Raw genomic sequence first — 24,464 nt, forward strand, 5'->3', positions numbered from 1 at the left:
AGCATCTTAACCACAAACACCTGCTGTGCAGTAGTACAAATAATTTTGCAGGAACACCCGTGTAACTTGCCTTCCATAGCAGTTACCATCAGTGCTGTGTGGAAATTGTAGAGGACAAAGGAAGGAACAGGGAGCCTGGTTGGGAAAGTATCGCAGGAACCTAGGCCAGTGGAGATTGGTGCTGGCTGGACCCGGGGTGGTTAACAGTGGAGATGACAGAAATGGTCAGGTTCTAAATATATTTTGAAAGTGGACTCAACAGGATCTACTGTTGAATTGGCCGAGGGGTGTGGGAGCCGGAGGGGCCAAGGGACCACTGCCTGGCCTGAACAGCTGTAAGAAATTGACTTTGGGGCCGGCACTGGGGTGCAGTGGTTTAAGCCACTGCTTAAGACTCTGGCATCCCAGATCAGAGTGCTGGTTGGAGTTCTGGCTATTCCGCTTCCAATCCACATTCCTGTTGATGCACCTGGGAAGACAGAGGGGGAGAGAGGCCCAAGTGATTGGGCCAACACACGTGGAAAACTCTGTTGGAGTTCCTGTCTCCTGGCTTCTGCCTAGCCCAGACCTGGCTGTTGTGGCTCTTTGGGTAATGAAGCAGTAGATGGAAGATTTCTCTTTCTCTCTCTCTCTCTGTTTGTCTGTTTCTGTTTCTCTATCTCTGTCATTCTGCCTTTCAAATAAGTAAATGAATCTTTAAAAAAACAAAACGAAACAAAAAGAAAGACCTTGACTGAGCAAGTGTAAGTCGAAAGTCATGAGTTTGCTTTTGGACTTTCGGATTGGATTGGAGATGCTTGTTAGACTTTCAAGGGTTGTATTTTCTACCCAGTCTCAGTAGTGGTTTTCTACTTCCTGTGTCTTTTCCTGGGGAGGCACTGTTGTCTTTTATTCCTTTTTCCCCTCCTTTAGACTCATGAGTTACTTACTGTTTAAAGTGTTGTAAACCATGCCTGCCTTGATTTATTCTGGGGCTCACTTCTCCTGGTTTGGTATGTGGCAACTCCTGGCTCCTTCGGGCTGGTTCCTGTGTCCTTTATTTTTTAAAAAATAATTTATTGAGGTAAAATAAAATCCACAAAACATAAACTTAGTCATTTTAAAGGGAATGATTCAGGGGCATTGAGTCACTGAGTACCTTTGTATTGGGCTACTGCAACCTCTATGTAACCCCAAAACATGTTCATTTCTTAACATATAAAAGTCCATACTGGGTCAATAGTTTTTCTGCACCCAGCCCCTGACAGCTGCTGATCTCCATTCTATCCCTGTGCACATGGGTATTCATATACCTGGAAACATACAATTAATATACCCCTCTGTTTCTGGCTTCTTTCACTTAGGGAAATATTTTACTTAGTGTAGTATAAGGTTTATCCATGTGTAGTGAATATGAATGCCTCTTTGATTTCCTGGGTGAATATTACTCTTCTTACTATTAGTTTTTAATAACTAAAATTGTGAACCAATATCCCTTGGGCCTTTCACTGACTTTTTTTTTGTTGTTGTTAAGATTTATTTATTTTTGAAAGTCACAGGTACAGAGAGAAAAGGAGAGACAGAGAGTGAGCTCTTCAATCTTCTGGTTCACTCCTCACATGGCCACAATGGCCAGTTGCTGGACTAGGCCAAAGCCAGGAGCCAGGAGCTTCATCCAGGTCTCCCACATGGGCTCAGGGGCCCAAATGCTTGGGCCATCCTCTGCTGCTTTCTCCAGGTCATCAGCAGGGGAGCTGGATCAGAAAGGAGCAGCCAAAACACAAACTGGTGCCCTTACGGGATGGCAGTGTCACAAAGGCGGGGCTTTACCCCCTACACCACAGTGCCAGCCTCCTCACTGCCTCTTGTTTTCCTGTCTCTGAGAGCCTGCGACTTTGGAATGGGCAGGTCACAACTTGCCAGCAGTTCTTTGTCCTCATTTCTCAGATATTCAGGATGAATATCTCATGGTGGGCCAGAAGCTAAAGAGTGGGGGCTCCCCAGGACGTGGTGAGGTCAGTGATGTGACCTCAAGTGCACCTCACACACCCTGAAAGCCCTTATGTAACTGTGAAGACCTCTCCCACCCTGCCAGAGCACAGAGGCCAGTCTGGAAAATACACATCAAGAGTCAGACCAATGTTGCGCTTGGCGTTTTTATTCTCTGATTTTTTTCCCCCAGCACTCTGGTAGTCCAGAGGTACACAGTTGAGTGGCCTTGACTTGTCATCTGTGTCTCCAGCTCAGACAGATGAAATGGGTTAGGGGTTAATCAGGATGATGTGGACAGCAGGTTTGGAATACAATTCTATGGTGTTTGAAATATCTACCCTTTGAACTAGTAGGAAAGTGTGAGAACTAGAAACTGGCTCTAATTTACTTAGAGGAATGGAGAAAGAGCTCTCTCTCTCAAGATTTTATTTATTTGAGAGAGCAACAAAGAGGAAGAGACAGAGGTCTTCCATCTGCTGGTTCCCTCCCCAAATGGCCACAGCGGCCGGAGCTGGGCCAATCCGATACCAGGAGCCCAGAGCTGCCTCTGGGTCTCCCATGCTGGTGCGGGGGTCCAGACTCTTGGGCCATCTTCTGCTGCTTTCCCAGGCCATGAGCAGAGAGCTGGATCAGAAGAGGAGCAGCCAGGACATGAAGCAGTACCCATATGGGATGCCGGTGCTGTGGGTGGAGGTTTAACCTACTATGCCACAGTGCCATGCAGAGCAAGAACTCTTAATAGGGCCTGGCCCTGGCATTGGCGAGATGTGGAAAGCAGAAGTAGGTGTGGGAACCAAGGTGTTGACGTCATGCCAGGCCTGTGGAGGCACCTTAAAGAGGAGCACAGGCCATGGATTCTGCGGAGTGTGGCTGAAGAGACCTGGTGAGCTGCCTGGCAGGTGTTGGCCCAGAGGACTCTGGGAAGAAAAGCAGGAGTGTTCTGTTGGGGACCCGTGAGGGTGAGAATGGAGGAAATGGACTCGGACAGCACACTGGGCAACGCGCATTGTTACCGGGCAAGTGAGGGAGGGAAAGGAGATGATGGGCCTAACAACCGAAGAGCACCGGAAGTAAAAGATTGAACTCTGGCGGAGAGGGGAGGAAGCACCGGAAGTGAAAGGTTGAAGTCCGGCGGAGAGGGACAGGCCTCCCCGGTCTGTGGAAGAAGCTAGGGGACCCGGGACTGGCAGATTTCCTGATGTTAGAACCTATAGCAGTAGAGCTGAGGTGGGTGGGAGCAGGAGGGTGACAGACCTCCAGCTGATCCCCGAGGGCCCCAGGAAGTGCCTGGAGGATAACTAAGTAGACCCAAGCCGCCCCATTCCACAGTTTGGTCTCCACTTAGGCGTTTCATGTAAGATTGTTCTCAGTCCCTCCATCCGAAGTGGCTCTGTCGGGGCCGCCCATCTCCCTCCTCCTGCCCCCCGGAGGCTGTCCCGTGCTTCTCTGCCTGAGGGGGCTTGAGGCATTTCTGCAGCAGGCACCGGGGCAAAGCAGATCTGTTGTGTAGACCGCTGGCTCAGGACCCCTCAACCAGGACACATTTCCAGTTGTGTCGGCTGTGTGTGAAGCACAGGTGTCTCGGTGATTGGTAGTGCATGTGCCCTTTAGTGCAAAGTTACTGTCCGGTAAAGTGCAGCATTCGAAGCCGGGAGGGCTTTCTCCTCTGCGTCCCTGTTCGTGTGCATAACCTCACGCTTTCTAGAGCCGTGCTAACCTTTGTGCTGCTTTCCTGGGGGTGGCATTGACAGATTCCACTGGGCTCCTTCACAGAACACGCTGTGGGCTTCTGCGGGATCAGGGTGTTGCATAATTTGGTTGTGAGTACCTGGACAGGGCCCGTGCCACCCTGAGCTGTGCTCCTGCAGATGCGGTTAGGTTGTAGGCCTCACCGGTGTTACGAGTCTGTCACTAGTGGTGGTTCCTGTTTCTCAATGCTTTCTGGAGGATTTAAGGTCAACTTCAAGAGTGAAGGAACGGATGGGACTCCTACATCAGCTTTTCTATTACTGCTGTTAGTCTAATCATCCTAAACCCCACTAGGAGTTGATGGTCAGTTAAACATCTTGGCTTTCAGAGTTAAACAATGATCAGTTTTTTAAACAAGAGCAGATTATTTAGCCATAAACAGGAATTAAGTTTGGTACATCCTGTAACATGATAAATCCAGAAGGCAGGGCTCCAAGTGAGAGAAACGGGATACAATGGGCCATATATCACAGGCTTCCACTTGTCTGGAATGTCCAGAACTCAGGAACCTGGAGAGACAGAAGGCAGATCTGTGGTTGCCAGGGCCTGGGCAGAGAGGGGGCCTGGAGAGAGGCTGCGTCGGGGGGCACAGGGTTTCCTCTTGGGATAAAGAACATGTTCTGGAACTAGATAGCGATGATGCTGTAGAGCACTGTGAATGTACTTAGTGCCCCCAAAGAGTGTATTTTAAAGTGGTTCAAGCTTTCTTTATAATAAAAAGATCTCAATTCGTGTTCATAGCTGTTTGTTTTCTCTCATCATAGGTACTTTGCAAATGAACCATTTGCTGACTTCCATCGTGTGGAAGGGTTGCAGGGAGTCTACATTGCTACTCTGATTAATGGTTCTATGAATGAGGAGAACATGAGATCTGTCATCACCTTTGACAAAGGGGGCACCTGGGAATTTCTGCAGGCTCCAGCCTTCACGGGGTATGGAGAGAAAATCAACTGTGAGGTATAGACGCTTTCATCTTGTTTGGCTCTTTAGTATAAAGAAAAGAACCCTGACCCGTAGTTGATATTCCCTATATCTAATATTTACTGGGAAAAGGCACAATCATAATGCTCCATTAATATCATATGAAATAAATTTTATCTGTGTTTCTACCCTTTCAGGTTCCCAACCTCTGTGCCAAGGTACCCTGGGTCACAATTGTGAATCCCATGGGGTGCTCTGGGTTATGTTAAGTTTTTAAGGGAAATGTCATGATCCTTGACATCTGTTAGGCTCTGTATTAACTTCTCTAGTAACGAGCTTTAGTTAGTTCACAGTTTTAGCATTAGGTCATGCTATATTTATTTTGATGATGTTAACATCTTTGAGAAGCTAGAAACAGGTATGATAAAAAAAAAAAGGTGAGGAAAATCAGGGTTGAATAGGGACTGAGGGTGGTGGTATCCAATAGGATTCTAATGTTTGAGAAGTTGTGCCGTGCTCAACAGGTGCACACATTCCATTGGTAGGTAGTTGTAGTTATTTGTAAGTAAAATTTTCAGCATTTTTTTCCAGCTTATATATATATATATATATATATATATATATATATATTACTGTTTCAAACTGCTACTGAATTATTAGGACATGTATGCTCACTAACTAGGTATAAAATACACGTTGGCATTTCTTCTGACCTGAAGCTGCTAGAAAACAAGTTAATGAAACATCAGTTCCATTTTAAATCAAGACTGTTTGGGAACCTTTGGCAAAAGCCGTTACCTCTCTGAACGTAATCAGGATTGTCCAGGATTGTACCCCTGCCCATAGGCCCAGTGGGAAAGCTAAGAATACTGCAGGCGTGCATTATTTGGTCCTGTTAAGGGTCCTTCTGAGCCTGGGCCGCTGCTTCCTTTTCCTTCAGAGGAGTGGTGCCTTTATGTGGTGCCCACGCCTCTATTCCTGCTTTCCCTTAAGGAGTCCAGAAGGGTGTCAGTAGGTGGGTAGAAGGAACTCAGAGGGTGACGGGGGAAACAAGTAGTACTCAGCTTTGGAAAAACTATAACATTTTAGTTCCACAATTTTCTGGTCTCTTGGATTTTTGAATTTTGTTTGTGTGTGGCAAATGATGTTGACTTCCCCACATGTTGTGCCTGCAGCCCCCGGGGAACATTCTTCTGGGAACTTTTCCCCTTTTTGGGTTTTCTTCCCTGTGTGACAACGGGTGTCGATTTACTAGATTTTCATCTAGATACAGACAAATGCCTGTGGGCCCCTCCTTCCTAGTAGTGACTAGGACCCCCACAGATCCCGCCTGGCCCTGGGGTGGATGGGGCCATAGCGTTTTTGTGCATGCAATGTGGATCGGAGCCCTGGGTAAATAGAATTAGTGATATCGTTAAAAGTCAGCTTTTTATTCCCCTGATTGGCCAATTTCCCTTTGAACCACAGGACGGTTTATCAACTTTCAGTTTCTACTTCTGAGTTTAGGCGACAAAAAGAACAGATAGGAATAAAGTCCGACTGTCTGAGGCTATGGAAACGCTTCTGTGAATAGGACTTCCTTGTGTGCAAAGAAGCATGCGTTTCAAAAGGGGAGTGGACAAATACATACATATTTCTTTGAGATTCAGCCTAATTTGTACCAGATTTTGGCCAAACTAGCAAGCTGGGTATTTGTTGGAGAGTCCCACTTGTGACAAGAACAAAAGACCCTGCAGACATTGTCACCGTTCTCCCCTGTGCCATACCACACAGAGTCCCTCTGTGCAGAACACTGGGCCCCTCTGAGTGCCATTGAGCGTGTGGGGTGTGGCCGCCCGGCAGAGGCCTTGATCTGATTGTTTGCTGAGCGGTTGAAGCCTGAACATAGGGCACAGAGTTCAATGTGTGGGGCTTGTGGCCTTGCCTGGTACACATACATCTTCGTGCAATTGTAGAACTGCTTCACAACAATCCAGGCGAATCCTTTCGTGTTCATTTCTTGTATGTCACCCTTCTGAGTGAGGCTTTATGATGTCTCCTTGATTTGTCTCCCAGCAGAATTGCTAGACTCATATTTGAAACAAACACGTCTCCACTGACTCAGAAAATAATGATCACTGTCTCACTTTGTTACGCCTGAGCTCTGACTCACTTGCAAGGTCTCTGGGTGATGCAGCCAGAGGGTACCTTTCCCATCTCCACGCATCGATACTGATTTCCAATTATGCCCTTAAAGTCTCAGAAGGTGTTGAAGTTACTTTTCCCTTTTCTTTGATGAGCAGTATTTAGGTGGGTCCGGGTGACCCTTTCGGCCTGGGCAGAGGGCCGACAGCCAGCTGTGAATCTGCCCTCCTCTAGGCCAGGCCTCCTGGCTCTGTGTCTTGCTGCTGGGTCCCCACAGCCACTTCAAGGTTTAAGGACACCCCTAGGCGTGGTATCACGTACTGACACCTGCAACTTTCATTCCGTAGCTGTCCGAGGGCTGTTCCCTCCACCTGGCCCAGCGCCTCAGCCAGCTGCTCAACCTCCAGCTCCGGAGGATGCCCATCCTGTCCAAGGAGTCGGCGCCTGGCCTCATCATTGCCACGGGTGAGTGTGCTTTCAGCTGTGGGGTGGTGTGCAGCCACAGACAGAGACCCCTCCCACCTCCAGCAGTCACCACTCGGTGTGGTTTTCAGATGTTCTTAGTTCCTGCATTTTACTTAGAGTTTCTGGTTGAATGAGGTGATTATATGACTCATTCTTTCTTGTTTTAATTAACTTATTAGAAAGGCAGAGAGATAGCCAAATCAGAGAGAGAGAGAACCTGCTAGTTCACTCCCCAAGTGCCTGCAGTGCCCTGGGCTGGACTGGGTTGAAGCCAGGAGCCAGGAACTCAATCCAGGTCTCCTATACGGGTGGCAGGAACCCAGTGCCATGAGCCATCACTGCTGCCTCCCAGGGTCTGCATTTGCAGGAAGCTGGAACCGAGAGCAGAGCTGGGATTCAGACCTAGGCACTCTGATGTGGGATGTGGTTGTCTTAGCCGTGAGGCTAAGGGCCTACTCTTGACAGTTCTGGAGATGAAAAATAATTGCTCCCTTCGTATTTTAGGCTCGGTGGGAAAGAACTTGGCTAGCAAGACAAACGTGTACATCTCTAGCAGTGCTGGAGCCAGGTGGCGAGAGGTGAGCCCCCTGACCTTGGTTTTTGCTGGTGTGAGAGTGTGGACTGTGAGATAACAATACTGCAGGGGCACCCCTGGTCACTGGTGGAGGCCCTGCCTGCCAGGTGTGCGTCCCAAGTACCGAGAGATACCCAGAGCCACACACAGCACATTACTAATTTGTACAAGGGAGCTCCGGATGGTTCATTGAACATTTATGTAATTTTTTTTTTTTTTTTGACAGGCAGAGTGGACAGTGAGAGAGAGAGATAGTGAGAAAGGTCTTCCTTTGCCGTTGGTTCACCCCCCAATGGCTGCCGCGGCCGGGGTGCTGTGACCGGTGCACCGCGCTGATCCAATGGCAGGAGCCAGGTACTTATCCTGGTCTCCCACGGGGTGCAGGGCCCAAGTACTTGGGCCATCCTCCACTGCCCTCCCTGGGCCACAGCAGAGAGCTGGCCTGGAAGAGGGGCAACTGGGACAGAATCCGGCGCCCTGACCAGGACTAGAACCCGGGGTGCCGGCGCCGCAAGGCGGAGGATTAGCCTAATGAGCCGCGGCGCCGGCCCATGTAATCTTCTGATTCCTTTTTCCACGAACATTTTGAAGCACCCTGTTAATCTCACCGAATAATGTAGACTCCAGATTTTGCCCAAAATGGTACTTTAAATAAAAGACAGGCTCAAATTTTAATTTGCCAAGGTTGGCCAACTCCATGAGTGCAAAGACAGTGTCTGGTCTGCTTTGTATCCCCAGGACCTAATGTGTCTAGCCTGGAGCCAGCTGCTCAGTCAGTATTTGCAAGTTATTTGTATTTGAGCAAGTTAAAATGTAGTTGTGGTGTTCTTCAGGTGTGAGGCTGCTTATTTTAATTTTCTTTAAACAGCTTTGAAATTTTTTATGTAACTGGAGGTGAGAGTGATGAGCTGGTGGGGGAAGTGGGGAGAGAGAAAGAGAGAGAGAGATAGGGATCATCCATCTGCTGGTTTGCTCCCCACATACCTGCATAGGCCAGGCTGAAGCCAGGAGCCAGGAACTCTGTCTGGGTCTTGCATGTGGGTGGCAGGGACCCAAGTCTAATGCTGCCTCTCAGGATGCACATTAGCAGGGGGCTGGATCAGAAGCGGAGGTAAGGCCCCATCCCAGGCACTCTGATTCGGGATGTGGGCACCCGGAGCAGAGGCTTCACCTGCTCGGCCACAGCACCCACCCATATTTTTTTTTTTCTGTGCTACGGAAGCATAGACCACTTTTGCCTAAAGGGTGTATAACCCATGTGGATCTTTGGGTACTGATCATACTGATTCCATTGTCAGGGATGGTCCTCTAGTCCCAAAATGCTAACTAAGCTTTAACTTTGGACGTTAAAAGATTCCCAAACTTGTTAAAAAAAATATTTTTCAACAGCCTCCCGTGACTCATGAAGGCCCAGCAAAGCACATGGTCTCATTTGTAGGGGTTGCTGTCAGTTGTGCTTGTGTATGCCAGGAGCCACCAGGGTAAACCCAGCAGATCACTGATGAAGAACGGGTGGAACACACGGCAGACTAAGCACCATGTCGGGGGCGATGCAGGGTGTCCAGAAGAGCTGGCAGATGTGGTCCCCATCCCCGTCACGCCTCCTGGGGCCCGCACTGTGCACACGTTCATATTTCCACCTGTAATGTGTAAAGCAGCCAAACACCAGCGCTTGTGTGACTCTCTGCAGCTCACAGAGACTTGTCACATGACCTTGGCTCGTTTGTGGGTGGGCTTCCCATCCCTCCAGCTGAGAATGGGAGCTGGACGCTGTGTGTGTGTGTGTGTGTGTGTGTGTGTGTGTGTATAACTAAGGGCTGTATGGTATGGTAGACAGCAGAGCAGATCCCCACATGTAGGAGGTTTGTAAGGCCAGAATAGCCAAAAAGAGGGAATAGTTTGGAATTTTTTTTTTAAAGATTTATTTATTTGAAAGACAGAATTACAGAGAGAGGGAGAGAGGTCTTCCCTCCACTGGTTTACTTCCCAAATGGCAGCAATGGCTGGAGCTGAGCTGATCCGAAGCCAGGAGCTTCTTCCAAGTCTCCCACATGGCTGCAGGGACACAGGACTTGGGCCATCTTCCACTGCTTTCTCAGGGACATTAGCTGATAGCTGGAATGGAAGAGGAGCAGCTGGGACTCAAACCGGCACCCATATGGGATCTCAGCACTGTAGGCCAGCACTTTAACTCATTGCGCCACAGCGCCGGTCCCTAGTTTGGATTTTTTGAGTCATCCTTATGCTGCTCCCCTAGGAGAGATTCTGCAGCTGCTTTTGAAACTGGCCATGCCTATGGGAGTTGGGTGTTCTCCGCTCTGTGGGTGGCCCCGTGCCGTGTTTGTACCTTCTGCCATTGGTGTGACTGTGATTGGAACATCTGCGAGTGAGTTCCTTCGCAGAAAGCAGTGTCTTGTCCTCCTCCAGTGGCAGTTGCTGGGGCAGCTGTCTCGGCCCCCTCCTTGCATGTTTAACGCCTGCCAAGATGCAGCCAGTGCACAAGGGACCTTATTTTGGGAACCAGAGAGAACTTGACTAGGCGGTGACTAGGCGGAGACTGTCCCGAGTGAGTGAGCCTCTGTGTCCCCGAGGGCAGCCTCCCTTCGGAGGCACCGTCTGGAGTGTGTCACAGGTTTTGCAAAGCACGAGGGGGTGGGGCATAGGCCTGGAATGCTGGTGACTGTACCTCCGGTTCTCTTCTGTTGCTAATGAGCTGTGCAAATCCTCTGATCTCAGAATTACTGTCCAGTGCTTTCTTTTTCTTTAATTGGTTTTATCGAGTGTGCAAATTAAGTAAACTGGACATATTTAAAGTGTTGAGTTTGAGCAGAATTGATCTTCAGCACCACAATTAAGGTAGCAGTTTCATCACCCCTTTCCTAAGTATCTGTCTCTCCTTTTATAGCGTGTCCCTCTCTCCACCCTGGTCTCTACTTCTGTCACTGTGGTTTCAGTAAGTGGCATCTCAAGTTCTGCGTGAATGGCCTCATGCAGTATCTACTCTTTTGTCTGGCTTCTGTTGCCCATCACGAGGACTTCGGGTTCATCCGTGTTGTTTTATACAACAGCAGTTCCTTCTCTTTTTATTACTGATGTGTATCCGCTCGTAGGTATGTAGCACAATTCGTTCATACGTTCACCTTTGGATAGACATTCCGATTTTCTTCATAGTTTTAAATTTTATTTTGTGTTAGAAAGAGAGAGAAAATATGACTGAATGAGAATGCGACTGGTTTATTTCCCAAATGTCTGCAGCAGCTGGGGCTGGGCCAGGCTGACACCAGAAGCCCGGAACTAAACCCAGATCTCCTGTTGGCAGGACTGAACTACTTGAGCCTTCACCTGCTGTCTCTCAGGGTCTGTGTTAACAGGAAGCTGGAGTCAGAAGCAGGAGCCGGGTGTATTCTGATGTGGAATGCCAGCGTCTTAACCATTAGGCCAAATGCTGGCCCTGTCCTTGTGTTTCTTATATGTGTGTATACATAGATATGTGTGTGTGTGGTTGCTGTAAAGAAAATTGCGACATACATATCAAATCTTTCAGTCTTTATTATTACTGTGCGTAACCTAAAATGTTGAAACCTTGCAATTATATAAGTTTCTGTCTTCTCTGCCACCTTTATGGTAGTGCCATACATACCACATCAACATGCAGCGAGCAAACTCTCAAAATGTTTATTTTTGCCTTGAGTGATCACGTGCGTTTGAAGAACGTAAGAGGATAAAGGCGGGTTTTAACATTTACCCAGATATGTGCCATTCCTGTTGTTCTTCCTTCCTTCCTGAGGACCCCTGTGTACTACTGGGAAATTTCCCTTCAACCTGAAGAAATCTCTTTAGGATTTCCTACAGTCCAGGTGCACTGGGTGGGACATCGCTTGCTTTGGTTTGCCTTCAGTTGAGCCTCTTTATTTCAGCTGCATTCCTGGAGGATATGTGTGTAGGATAAGGAATTCTGGGTTGACATTTTCTCCCAGTCTGTCTTTCTGTTCCTTCCTTCCTTCCTTCCTTCCTTCCTTCCTTCCTTCCTTCCTTCCTTCCTTCCTTCCTTCCTTCCTGACAGGCAGAGTGGACAGTGAGAGAGAGAGAGACAGAGAGAAAGGTCTTCCTTTTGCCGTTGGTTCACCCTCCAATGGCCACTGTGGCCAGCGTGCTGCAGCCGGCGCACCAGCTGATCCGAAGGCAGGAACCAGGTGCTTTTCCTGGTCTCCCATGGGGTGCAGGGCCCAAGGACTTGGGCCATCCTCCACTGCACTCCCGGGCCACAGCAGAGAGCTGGCCTGGAAGAGGGGCAACCGGGACAGAATCTGGCGCCCCAACCGGGACTAGAACTCGGTGTGCCGGCGCCACAGGTGGAGGATTAGCCTAGTGAGCCGCGGTGCCGGCCCTTCCAGTCTTAATGACACCCTGAAGTCCTGCTGTTCCCTGGGTTCTGATGAGACGCGTGGGGTTATTTGTTATCACGCAGGTGTGTGATATGCCTTTTTCTCTTGATGTTCTTGATGTTCTCAAGACTTTTTCCTTCTCTTTGGATCTCAGCAGTTTTGTGGTAATGTGTTTAGGATAAGTTTTCTTTGAGTTTACCCTGTTTGGGGATGTTGATCTTTTTTTTTTTTTTTTTTTTTTTTTTGACAGGCAGAGTGGACAGTGAGAGAGAGAGACAGAGAGAAAGGTCTTCCTTTTGCCGTTGGTTCACCCTCCAATGGCCACTGCGGCCAGCGTGCTGCGGCCGGCGCACCGCGCTGATCCGATGGCAGGAGCCAGGTGCTTTTCCTGGTCTCCCATGGGGTGCAGGGCCGAAGGACTTGGGCCATCCTCCACTGCACTCCCGGGCCACAGCAGAGAGCTGGCCTGGAAGAGGGGCAACCAGGACAGAATCCGGCGCCCCGACTGGGACTAGAACCCGGTGTGCTGGCGCCGCAAGGCGGAGGATTAGCCTAGTGAGCCGCGGCGCCGGCCGATGTTGATCTTTTATTTTCCTGTTTTTTCCCCTTTTTAACTTTTATTTTTAAAATAGTTCATATAATACAAAAGAGCATAAAGACTAGTTCCATAAACATACAGATTTAACAACTTTTGACATTTGCCATATTGACTTCATATGTAAACACATACACACATACATAGTGTTTTCTTAAAAGCAGGGGTGGATATGTTAGCAGCACATCACATGGCATTCCTAACAAAGAAGATTAAGTGAGGAGAGAAGAGACATTACAAGTCATGTAAGGGCTGTAATTCAGTGAAGATGACATTTATAAATACCCATGTAGCAGATGAAATAGCATCCTATATGTATAGGCTTGCACACAGGAGAAAAACCATGGTATTTGTCTTTCTGTATCTGGCTTATTTCACTTAGCAAAATTACCTCTAATTGTATCATCTATTTTGTTACCAGTGTCAGGATTTCATTCTTTTTTTGGCTGAGTAATATTCCAGTATGTATCTATGCCATTTTTTAATCCAGTCATCCATTGATGAGCATCGGTATTGATTCTGTGTCTTTGCTATTGTGAAGAGGGCTGCAATAAATGTGGGAGTGCAGGTATTTCATATGCCGATGTCATTTCCTCTGGGTATATTCCCAGAAGTGGAATAGCTGGGTCATTTGATAGATCTATTTTTAGTTTTCTGAGCAATCTTTGTACTGTTTTCCATAATGGCTATACTAATTTGCATTCTTACCAACAGTGTACCCTTTCTCCACATCCTCACTAGTATTTATTTTCTATCTTTTTATAGTAGCCATTCTAACTGGAGTGAGATATCTTATTGTGATTTTTATTTGCATTTCTCTGAGGACCAGTGATACTAGGTATTTTTTTCATGTGTTCATTGACCATTTTTTTTTTTTTTTTGACAGGCAGAGTTAGACAGTGAGAGAGACAGACAGTGATAAAGGTCTTCCCTCCATTGGTTCACCCCCCAAATGGCTGCTACGGCCAGCGCGCTGCGCCGATCTGAGGCCAGGAGCCAGGTGCTTCCTCCTGGTCTCCCATGGGGTGCAGGGCCCAAGCACTTGGGCCATCCTCCACTGCACTCCCTGGCCACAGCAGAGAGCTGGACTGAAAGAGGAGCAACTGAGACAGAACTGGCGCCCCGACCGGGACTGGAACCCAGGGTGCCGGCACTGCATGTGGAGGATTAGTCTAGTGAGCGGTGGCACCAGCGGGCTATTTCTTTTTCTTCTTTTGAAAAATGTATATTCTTATCCAGTCATTTCTTGACTGGAATGTTTGTTTTGTTGAATTTCTTGGGTTCCTTATATATTCTGGATATTAATCCTCTATCAGATGCATAGTCTGAAAGTAATTCTTGCATTTTGTCAGTTGTGTGTTCACTCTGTTGATTGTTTTCTTTGCTGTGCAGAGGCTTCTTAGTTTGATATAATCCCATTTGTATATTTTTACTTTAATTGCCTGTGCTTTTGAGGTCTTATCCAAAAAATTGTTGCCTGTGCCAGTGTCTTGGATATTTCCCCTGTTTTCCTGTAGTAGTTTTTTTTGTTTGTTTTTGTTTTTGTTTTTTTTACAGGCAGAGCGGACAGTGAGAGAGAGAGAGAGACAGTGAGAAAGGTCTTCCTTTGCTGTCAGTTCACCCTCCAATGGCCGCCGCGGCTGGCGTGCTTAAGCTGGCGCACCAGCTGATCCGAAGGCAGGAACCAGGTGCTTCTCCTGGTCTCCCATGGGGTGCAAGGCCCAAGCACTTGGGCCATCCTCCACTGCACTCCCTGGCCACAGCAGAGAGCTGGCCTGGAAGAGGGGCAACCGGGACAGAATCCGGTGCACCGACCGGGACTAGAACCCAGTGTGCCGGTGCCACAAGGTGGAGGATTAGCCTAGTGAGCCGCGGTGCCGGCCCTAGTAGTTTTATGCCTTACATTTAGATCTTTGATTCATTTTGGGTGGATTTTTGTATAGGATATAAGATAGGAATCTTTTTTTTTTTTTTCAAGTTTCTGCATGTGAAATCCAATTTCCCCAATCCAGTTTTCCCAAAGAGATTGTCTTTTCTCTGGGAAATGTTTTTAGCGTTTTTTCCAGCACAAGTTGGTTGTTTATGCATGGATTTATGTCTATGTGTCTGTCTTTATGCCAGTACCATGCTGTTTTGGTTGTAGTAACCCTGTAGTATGTCTGAAATTTTGTATTCTGATGGTTCCAGTTTGTGTTTATTGTTCAGGATTGCTTTATTTGGAGTCTTTTGTGTTTTCACATGAATTTTTAAAAAAGATTTTTATTATTTATTTGAGAGAGAGTTAGAGAGAAAGGTCTTCCGTCTGCCACTCCCCAAATGGCCTCAATGGCTGGAGCTAAGTCTGTCTTAGGCCAGTAGCCTGGAGCTTTTTCAGATATTCCATGTGGGTGCAGGGGTCCAAGGACTTGGGCCATCTTCCACTGCCTCCCCAGGCCATAGCAGAGAGCTGGATCCGAAGTGGAGCAGCCGGGACTCAAAGCGGTGCCCATATGGGATGCCGGCACTGCAGGCAGAGGCTTAGCCTGCTATGCCCCAGCAGCAGCCCCTCTCCATGAATTTTGAGATTGATTTTCTAATTCTCTGCAGAAAGTCCATGGTATTTTGATGGGGGTTCCATTGAGTTGGTAAATTGCTTTGGGTAGTAGGACATTTTGATGTTAATTCTTCCAATCTGTGAACTCTTCAATTTCATCTTTATCTTTGAGGAAGAACTAGCACCAATTTTCAAACTATCTCAAACAACTGAAAGAGAAGGGATGCTGATCTTAAATCCATAAATTTTGGTTTTCCAAATTTGGGAATGTTCCAGCCATTATTCTCAGATATTTTTTTCTGCTTCACAGGTTTTTGGCACTTTCAAAAAAAGCATATTGTTCCTGTAGAATAGATAATTCTACTGATCTATATTTATTTTCCAGTTCACTAGCACCTCTGTCATTTCTGTGCTGATGTTGAGACTGTCAGTGCATTTATTTCAGACATTGTGATTTTCCATTAGAAAATTTGTATTGAGTGCCATTTTATTTTCCCCAAAACATTTCCAGCTATGTGGGGGATAGCTTTTGTCTTTGGTTCATTCCACGTGTGGTTCCCTCCCTACCCCATGGAACATGGTTAGCATAGGTGTTTCAGCGTTCCAGTATGCATGTCGTCTTGGGATCTGCGCCCATCAGTTGTCTTTTTCCTTGAGATGAACTTGTTTTCTAAGTGCATCTGCATATTGCATGGTGAATACTTGGTTCGTAGTCTGGACACTCCAGTGAAATGCATGGGGTGAACTCTTCTGGAGGTTGTGGGATTGTGTTTTAGGATAATCAGCCAGTTTTAGCTCTGTCCGTGTGCACAGTCTTGCTTCCTGTGGGTGGTAGCTCAAATGCCAGTTCAGTCTGCTAAGCCTTTGCTGTGCTGTTTGGTTCTGATTCATCCACATATAGTTGAGGGATCAGGCTGTGAATTATGTAAATTCATACACAGAATTAGGGGGTTTATTTGTTTGCCACCCACCCTGCTTCTGGGACTCCGTCCACACTCCCCCCAGCCTGCGCGGCCTCCTTTTCCTGGTTCCTTTGGCAGAAGTGGTTTCTATAGAAGTTGGATCTGTCTGGCTGTGACTGTAACTCCATGACTGGGACCTTCCTTTGGGGCCAGGCTGCTCCAGGAAGCCCGGAACTGTGTGGGTGGCTTCCTTAGGATTTATATCCTCTCTACCCGCTGCCTGCTTCTACTTTTTAGCATCCTCTGGCAGCGGTTTTCTGTATTCTGTCCAGAATTTTCTGTTGTAATTAGGTACAGGGAGGTTTTGCCCTTACAGTAGGTTGAGAACTCCAAAGTTAATTTATATTTATTTATTTATTGTCTGTCTATTTATGAGAGAGTACACACTCCCATCTGCCCCTTCACTCCCCAGATCTCCTTAACAGCTGGACTGAGCTGATGGCCAGGAGCTGCAGATGCAGTCTCCATGAGTGGTAGGGACCCATTTACTGGAGCTGTTACCACTGCCTTCCAGGGCCCGCATGAGCAGGAAGCTGGGGTCAGGAGCTGGAGCTGGTGCCCTGGTGTGGGAGGTGGGTATTTTAACCACTAGGCTAAATGCTCTCCCACAAAGTTAATTTTTAATCCTTGATTGTTGTGAGTCAAGAAATTTGGGTGTGAGCCCAGCTTCTGCTGTTTAGAGTATTTAACCCCTTGTTTCTGCATTTGGGAATAAAATTGGAATCCAAGAACTGGCTCTGCCTGTACCCAGGATTGTGTGGGCAAATGAGATAGTAATGGAGGTGAACATGTGCTAAACTGAAGAACTGTATCCAGGTGGTGGGCCCTGGTGCCGTGTCTGAGTGAGCATGAGTGTGGCTTTGCGCGTGTGTGTCTGCTGCACCGTGCGCTCGTACCAGTGGCATCACCAGCAGCTCTTCCCCTCCAGGCACTTCCTGGACCTCACTACTATACATGGGGAGACCATGGCGGCATCATCATGGCCATTGCCCAAGGCATGGAAACCAACGAACTGAAGTAAGTGTTCCCACTTTTCTGGTTCGAGCTTTTCCTTTGAGCAGCAAACTGTTCCCAGACGTTTCTGTCCATGATTACAAGTGGGTTATCATGAACAGCCCTGCGCTGTGGGGTTTGTGACCTCTGGAAATGACAGACATTGTCTGTAAGATGGGAATAATAACGTGCCCTTCCCATCTCCAGGAAGCATCATAAGGAACAAGTGAAATTGTTCTATTGATCTGAAAAAGTATATTCTGTATAAAGAATTAACCATGACTAAGACATTAACCAGTGACTCTTTAACTTGCCTGTTTTTTGCTTTGCACAAGTTGACACTCATCCAGAGATACACCCATGGAAGGGCTAATAATAAATCGTGATAAATATTCATAACACTTGAATGATATCAGTTACAGAGTGCATATAACTTGACAGCCAAGTGCCTTCTGCTGTTTGGTTTTGGGGGTTCTCAGAGCGGGAGGGGACATTGAACACTGAGGGTTAACCGCTTCATTTTATAGGTGACCAGTTGGAGGCTCAGCAAGGTGAGGTAGCGTGCCTGAAGCCAGGGCTGGCTCTCAGGTCTGTAGATTGCATCCTGGACTCCTCGCTGTCTGTCGTTCTGCAAAGCAACAATGTCAAGGGTTAGTAGCCTCGGTGCCCTTGAGTCCTGATTTTCTGAGAACCACCCCCTGTCTTCTGATTCCTTTTGCCCAAGTTACTGGATGGTTAGTGCAGGGTCAGGGCAGACCAGACCTCACTGAGCTCAACCCATCTGATGGATGCTGGACAAGGTGGCAAGAACTGCCGTAATCTTGCTGCGAGGACAGAACCTTTCTCTCCCTTGGCTTCCTTCGGAGTGAGGAGCAGCAGCAAGGGAGAGGTGGGCGGTTCAAAGAAGGCGATCTCAGCAGCTGGCTTTCCCCTGTTGGTTCATCAGCGTGTGCTGAACTGCCTGTCTCCAGGAAGCAGAGAGAAGCACATTGCTGGTGTGTGGCTGCTCTCGGTTCCGTGTGGCACCGGGCAGGAGAGGCGGCAGGCAACCCTCTGTCTGTATTTGAATTGACATCTGCTCAGCTGAGGACAGTCACCAAGCATGATGCTTCCCGTTTGATACCGTAATTTATATATCTCTCCATTCAGTTCCCTTCTTGCACAGTTAGCAAGCACTCGCCGTGCCTGGGGCCGTGTGTCTGAAGAGGAAGCAGCACTCCGCCCTCTAGGTGTAAGGTAGAGGAGGCAGAGGCTGTGGTGTGTGAGACGTGCAGGCCACGTGGTTTGCCTTCCTGGGAGTACATTTCATTCTTTGTGTGGCTTTCAGGTCTTGGAGTGGGCTCTTGATTTCCCTTGTTTAACTTTGCTGCAGATTACATTAGCATTCCAGGCTGGCTCCCCTGAAGGACTTCGTGTGATTCTAGTCCTCTCACACCATCTGTCGGTGCGCCCGTGCTCCGGGAACACAGCGTCATTCTGTGCTAGCCGGAGCAAAACACGATCAGGAAAATAAAGCTGCTGCCAGAAAAGCCCAGCGCCCTCCCCAGCCATTTCCGAAAGGACTCTGGGGTGGTAGCCATCGGGGGTCACACACACTGCAGCCTTCCTCTCTTTATACCGCTCCTTGGGAGATGTCTGGATGAAGCAGTCGCACATATGAAGCTGGAGACGGGCTTCCTGCTGACAGGTGCCCGCGTCCCAAATACCACCTGAGCGTGGCCTACATCTGCGTAGCCACCACCTGCCCTCTCCCCAGTTTGTTGCTCACGGAGGTGTTTTGCTTCTCCTGCGGCTGCTCTGAGACGCAGGAGGTAATATTCCTATCACCAGGCCAGGGCGGGGATTTACTATGATTCCCCTGCCTGGGCCAAGGCTCCTTGTGATGACAAAACTGGGTTTCTGTTGCTGGGTCTCGGGGCTGCCCGCCTCCCTAGCCATGGCAATGACTCTCCTTTGAGTCTCACAGCACTTCTCTGCTGTCTGATTAATTAGCATTGATCACATTCTTCCTCGGTTCTTTTAATTACACGCTTGAGCTCTTCAACTCGTTAGCAACGTCTTTGTAGACAAGTATTTCTGTTCTATACAGGTTAGCAAGCCTTTAGAAATATTTGGTCAATAAATAGATCATTCACACTTAGTCTTCTGAGATTGCTTGCAATTTGTTTTTTTCTGATTTATAAAATTGGGAGGTCATGGGCCAGTTGCATATCCCCCAGCAGGGACCACTGCTGTTGTTTTATGTAAACGGAAACCCCTGGGGCACAAATGGGAGTGGCCGCTCCCTGGAGGTGTGAAGTCTGGTGATTGGCTGGCACCTGAAGTGGCCCAAACCACCTTTCTCGGTTTTCACACAGGAAATTACATGATTTAGTTACATGAGTTAGTGCCCAGGCTGGAGCTTAAGCTTATCTCTCTTGGGAATCATTTCGGGTCCATTACACAAACTTTTGTTGCACATCTACAGTGAAGCCCACGTGCCAGATACCAAGGAGACAGTGGGAGTGAGGCCTTCTGCCCAGCTCCTGTGGCCACGCTGGGGCTCTGTGATGTCTCCCAGCCAGTCTCTGAGCCCTGTCTCCTCTCCAAGGGAGAGGCTGAGAGGAGGGGCTTGCTCTGAGGGGAACTCTCTGACCTCAAACTTACTGGTCTTTGGAGAGTAGAGCCTGATGGAATTGATTCTGCCCCAGGAGAATTGAGAGGTATTAGGGACAGAGCTTCTGTTGGAACGTGGTTTAATAAGTAAGAGCCAGGCCCTTGTGTCCCTGGGTGGCTGTTTTTTAAAAAATCATTCATGTCTTTCTGTCCCTGATTAGCACTGATAACTAAGAGTTGACTGTTATTTGTTTCAGCTTCTGCCTTGGTTCTCTTCTGAGACTGGTCCCTTTGTTACTGATAATTGAAATTGAGAGCAAGAAGCAGAACGCTTTGTTTTGCTGTTGTGTCTGCATGTCTGAAATGAGTAAATCAGGGCCCGAGAGGGGGATGCGCGCAGGCCTTCATCCAGCTCGCTGCCGCGGAGCCTGCCTGCGCAGGGCACGTGCGCGTAATCCGTGCTCTTGTGTTTTGCTCCCTGACCGAAACAGATGCAAACACTGGTGGGCCTACCTGATCACAGCAGACATGCAGCCATGTCTGTTCTTCTCGCCAGTCTGCTTGTCAGCAGGATGATACTGTTGGTGGACACTGATGATATTTTTGGGCTTGCCCCAGTTCATCTGACCTCTAAGGAGATTTTTTTTTCTCACTGGGCTTCGCTCTGGGAAACCTGAAAAGCTCCTACAGAGGCTGCGTGCAGCAGAGCAGCTGTCTGGTCTGGACATGCGTTCTGGAGGAAGCTGTGCACAGTTCCAGAATGCGGGGGACAGCAGTTAAGCTCTGCACTTGATGGCAGCGCTAAGGTTTGTCATGTCAGTGCTCCTAGTATCAGCACTGGTGGCTAACACTTAGTGGAGCACTTGCACAGTGGGCCATCCCTACTCCATCCGGCCTCTTAAGGGGCACAGGAACAGGTGTTCTTCTCACCTTTAAACTGTCGAGAAATTGAGCGACAGGGTGAAGAGAAATAAGAGGAAAGTCCAGCAGTGCTTATCTCATTTCCTTCCACAAGCAGTAATTAATGCTCCTTTGGTGTGCCAGGAAAGATGCCAGGGCGGAAGTGGGTAAGAGGCCTTGTTCCCTATGAATGGCAGTCCAGCAGAACACGCTCATGAAGTCGGGTCATTTAAATGTGGGAGGGTGTGAGACGGAGGTGAGCATGGAGTGCAGTGGGAGCCAGAGTGAGGGCAGCCCGGTGGTGCTATCTGGGAGACAGGAAGGCTTCTGGGAGGAGGTGAGACTTTGAACTGAGACTGAAATGTGACAACCAAGGTCAGAATGGCACTGGAGAGCTGGAAAGGTTTTGCACCAATGTGGCAGCGTGACTCTGTAGAATCTTTAATGTTAATTGAATGTAAGTTAGGAGATGGGGAATAGTGAGAAATGAGGCTTGGTGTGGGGATGTAGCCAGCAGCCAGGTCCTGGGAACCTTAGCAAAGAGATGAAACCATGCTTTTGAGGCAAGGGTCCCTCTGAGGTTTTTAACTAGGGGCACGAAAGGGCCAGCTTTGCATTGCAGAAAGACGGCTTTGGCAGAATGAGGAGGATGAATTTAACAGGAGTGAGACTTGGGGTGAGCGGTGATGCTGGGGGTGTGTTTGAAGCCTCAGTCTGCAGGGGGTGTGGGGGAAGGTGACCCTGGCACTCCTAGGAAAGCAGGGGTAGAGGAGTAGGCTTGCAGGGCCCTGTGATCAGCGCAGACTTGGGCACTGTGCATTGAAGAGGCTGTGGCATGCCCCGGGGGAGAGGTCCAGCAGGCTTCTGGACACATTACGTCTGCTGGTTCTGCCTTCCACCCATCTGTGCAAGATATTCCTCTGCCCTATTTGATGGAACATCACCTAGTCTCTGCTTGGTCCCTGGAATGGGGGATTTTCCAGACTGAAAGGTGCTTCCGTTTCATTTGGAAACAATTTGTTGTTCATTTGCTCATTGATTTATCCACTCATTTATGAATGAACATTCTCTGGTGAGAGAGCCCAGATCCTCTGCACGCTGGCTTCCGTGCAGTGGGCGTGGCCCTGCTCCCTGGACACACACACGCTGCAGGATGCTTTCCAGGTATTTGAGGAGCCCGTCCGTGTCCTCCTGAACATGTGCTGTTCTGTGGGAAACATCCCCCGTTCCTTTCCTCATGATCTGTAGCATGCAGCATCCCCGCCTCTGGGCTGCCACTTCTGCCCTGCATCGCCACGGCAGTGCCTTGCGTGTGGGCCCCTGGGTCTGCCTCCGGATGCGTGGAACACGCAGAAGACATCGGATCTATCCCTATGATCGGGACAGGAAGATAAACACCCAAGTCTGCACCTGACATTTTTGACAACCCCCGCACAGTGGTGGGTCCCGGGAAGTTTTATTCCAGTCGCGTAAGCAGTTCTAAAGGACGCATGTAAGTTGTGTAGAGCATTTCCATTACTCTGGAAGATATCCACCTGTGCCTTCCCAGGCAGCGCACCCCACCCCCGCGCTCCCGCCCCAGTCAGCGGCACCCACTGACGGAGCCGATTTCATTGTCATCCCTACAGGCTAGTTCCGCCTATTCCAGAATTCTGTATGTTTGTGTCTGTTTTATGTCTGACTTTTGTTCAGCATATAATATTTTGAGATTTAGCCATGTTATTTCGTGTACTAGTAGGCTGAGTTCAAGTTAACTTGGAAATTCAGAGATCCCTTTCTCTTGTGGATCTTAGTAAAGAGCAGATGTTCCCCACCTAACACTTGAGCAGGTGGGGTTTGGAACTGCATATGGAACTTGGTTCTCAGTCTCCTGTTTGCTTACTCCTTTGCTGTCGGAAAGCACTCTGAATCCTGCGATTGACTGCTGTTATCTGTGCGAGTTGCCCGATACCCTTTCCAGATCTGGTGCACTCACCGTCCAGATTGCTGTCCAGATCCCTGACAGATGTGCTGAGCTCTGTGAGACAGGGAGGCTTGCTGCGGGCTGAGATCACACCATCTCGCAGCACGCTGGGGATTTGTTGGACGAGCTGTGAGTTTTATCTGTGTGATCCACAAAGAGCTTCATGAAAAGAAGAACCTTCTGTGTCATCGTCCTGTTCTTTAAGCATGTCCAGGAGAAAAGGGTGTAGGGTTGCTCTGTTGTGACTTGTGTGTATGGGACCATTTAGGTCCCCATCCCTGGCTTCCTCCTTTAATGTAAGTGCTATCAAATCACCTGACTTGTAACCGTGCCAGAAATAACCTTTTCTTCTTTAGGAAAGTAAAATTATTTTCCCTCTTCTAATCTTTTTTACAAAAAGATTTATTTGTGTATTTGGAAGGCAGAGTGACAGACATGGGGGGGGTAGAGAATGAGAGAGAGAGAGGGAGATGAATACATCTTTCATCTGTTTGTTTACTTTCCAAATGCACACAACAGCAGGAGCCCAGACCTCCAGCCGAGTCTCCCAGGAGGGTGGCAAGGGTGGCAGGAACCCAAGTACTTGGGCAATCATCTGTTGCCTCCCAGGTACCTTAGCAGGAAGCTGGAAGAGCAGTGCAGAGTGGCGGGACTTAAATGAGGCACTCTGATATGGGTGCAGGTGTCACGGGCCATGGCTTAACCTACTGTGCCACAATGGGACCCCTCTTCTGGTCCTTGAGATCATTTTTCTCCATTATTTTTCTAGAGATCAATAAAAGAGACTCTGCAGTTATGCTATCTTTAAGTCTTTCCGTTCTCTAAAATTTATTTTTTAATAGTTGCCCTTTAATTCATGTGTTTTTTTTTTTTTTATTTTTTGTTTTGTCTAGTTTGATGACCATTCTCCTTGATAAAGATAAAAGCAGCCGGCGCCACGGCTTGCTAGGCTAATCCTCTGCCTTGCGGTGCCGGCACCCTGGGTTCTAGTCCCGGTCAGGGCGCCGGATTCTGTCCCGGTTGCCCCTCTTCCAGGCCAGCTCTCTGCTGTGGCCAGGGAGTGCAGTGGAGGATGACCCAAGTGCTTGGGCCCTGCACGTGCATGGGAGACCAGGATAAGTACCTGGCTCCTGCCATTGGATCAGCGCGGTGCGCCAGCCGCAGCGCGCCATTGGAGGGTGAACCAACGGCAAAAGGAAGACCTTTCTCTCTGTCTCTCTCTCTCACTGTCCACTCTGCCTGTCAAAAAATAAATAAATAAATAAATAAATAAATGCAAAATGGAAATTCCTTTGATTATTGATACCACTGGCTCTCAGAACAGTACTCATATTTCTTTGTAATTCTTTTAGAACTTTCTAGAACACCATCCCATCCCTGTACCAGTTGTTTTGGTAATTTGCAACACATTCCTTGACTCATTTTGAACTGTGTCACAGGGCTACTGTTCCAACAGACTCCTGGCTGGAAGAATTACAGCTGGAATGAGTAATGAATAATTAGCAGATTACTGATGCCCTGTAATTTTTTTTTTTTGCTGCGTATCATATGACTTTTATCTTGAACATATTCTTGAAAACTCTGGGCTCATCAGGGACCTTTCTATGCAGCCTCATGTTAGCCCCGTGAGTTGCACATCCACCGCTGTTTCTCCATTTTACAATATCTGTTGTTACATTGTGATATTGTGAGTATTGGTATTTGACCATGGGATTATGTCTATAATTTTACTTC

The 24,464-nt window shown here is 48.1% G+C and overlaps 1 protein-coding gene across 3 annotated transcripts in view; it reads left to right on the forward strand.

Moving 5' to 3' along the window:
• The window catches only part of SORL1 (sortilin related receptor 1), a 176,073-nt gene that overhangs the window by 56,116 nt on the left and 95,493 nt on the right, over positions 1 to 24,464 (forward strand). For 2 of the 3 annotated variants that reach the window (NM_001082664.1, XM_008258525.4), the window contains 4 exon segments: positions 4,485 to 4,677; positions 7,113 to 7,230; positions 7,735 to 7,808; positions 17,208 to 17,296. In NM_001082664.1, the coding sequence (NP_001076133.1) occupies positions 4,485 to 4,677; positions 7,113 to 7,230; positions 7,735 to 7,808; positions 17,208 to 17,296 (474 nt within the window). 3 annotated transcript variants of the gene reach the window in all.

The sequence above is a fragment of the Oryctolagus cuniculus genome, chromosome 1, assembly GCF_964237555.1.
Source record: "Oryctolagus cuniculus chromosome 1, mOryCun1.1, whole genome shotgun sequence".
Taxonomy (NCBI): domain Eukaryota; kingdom Metazoa; phylum Chordata; class Mammalia; order Lagomorpha; family Leporidae; genus Oryctolagus; species Oryctolagus cuniculus.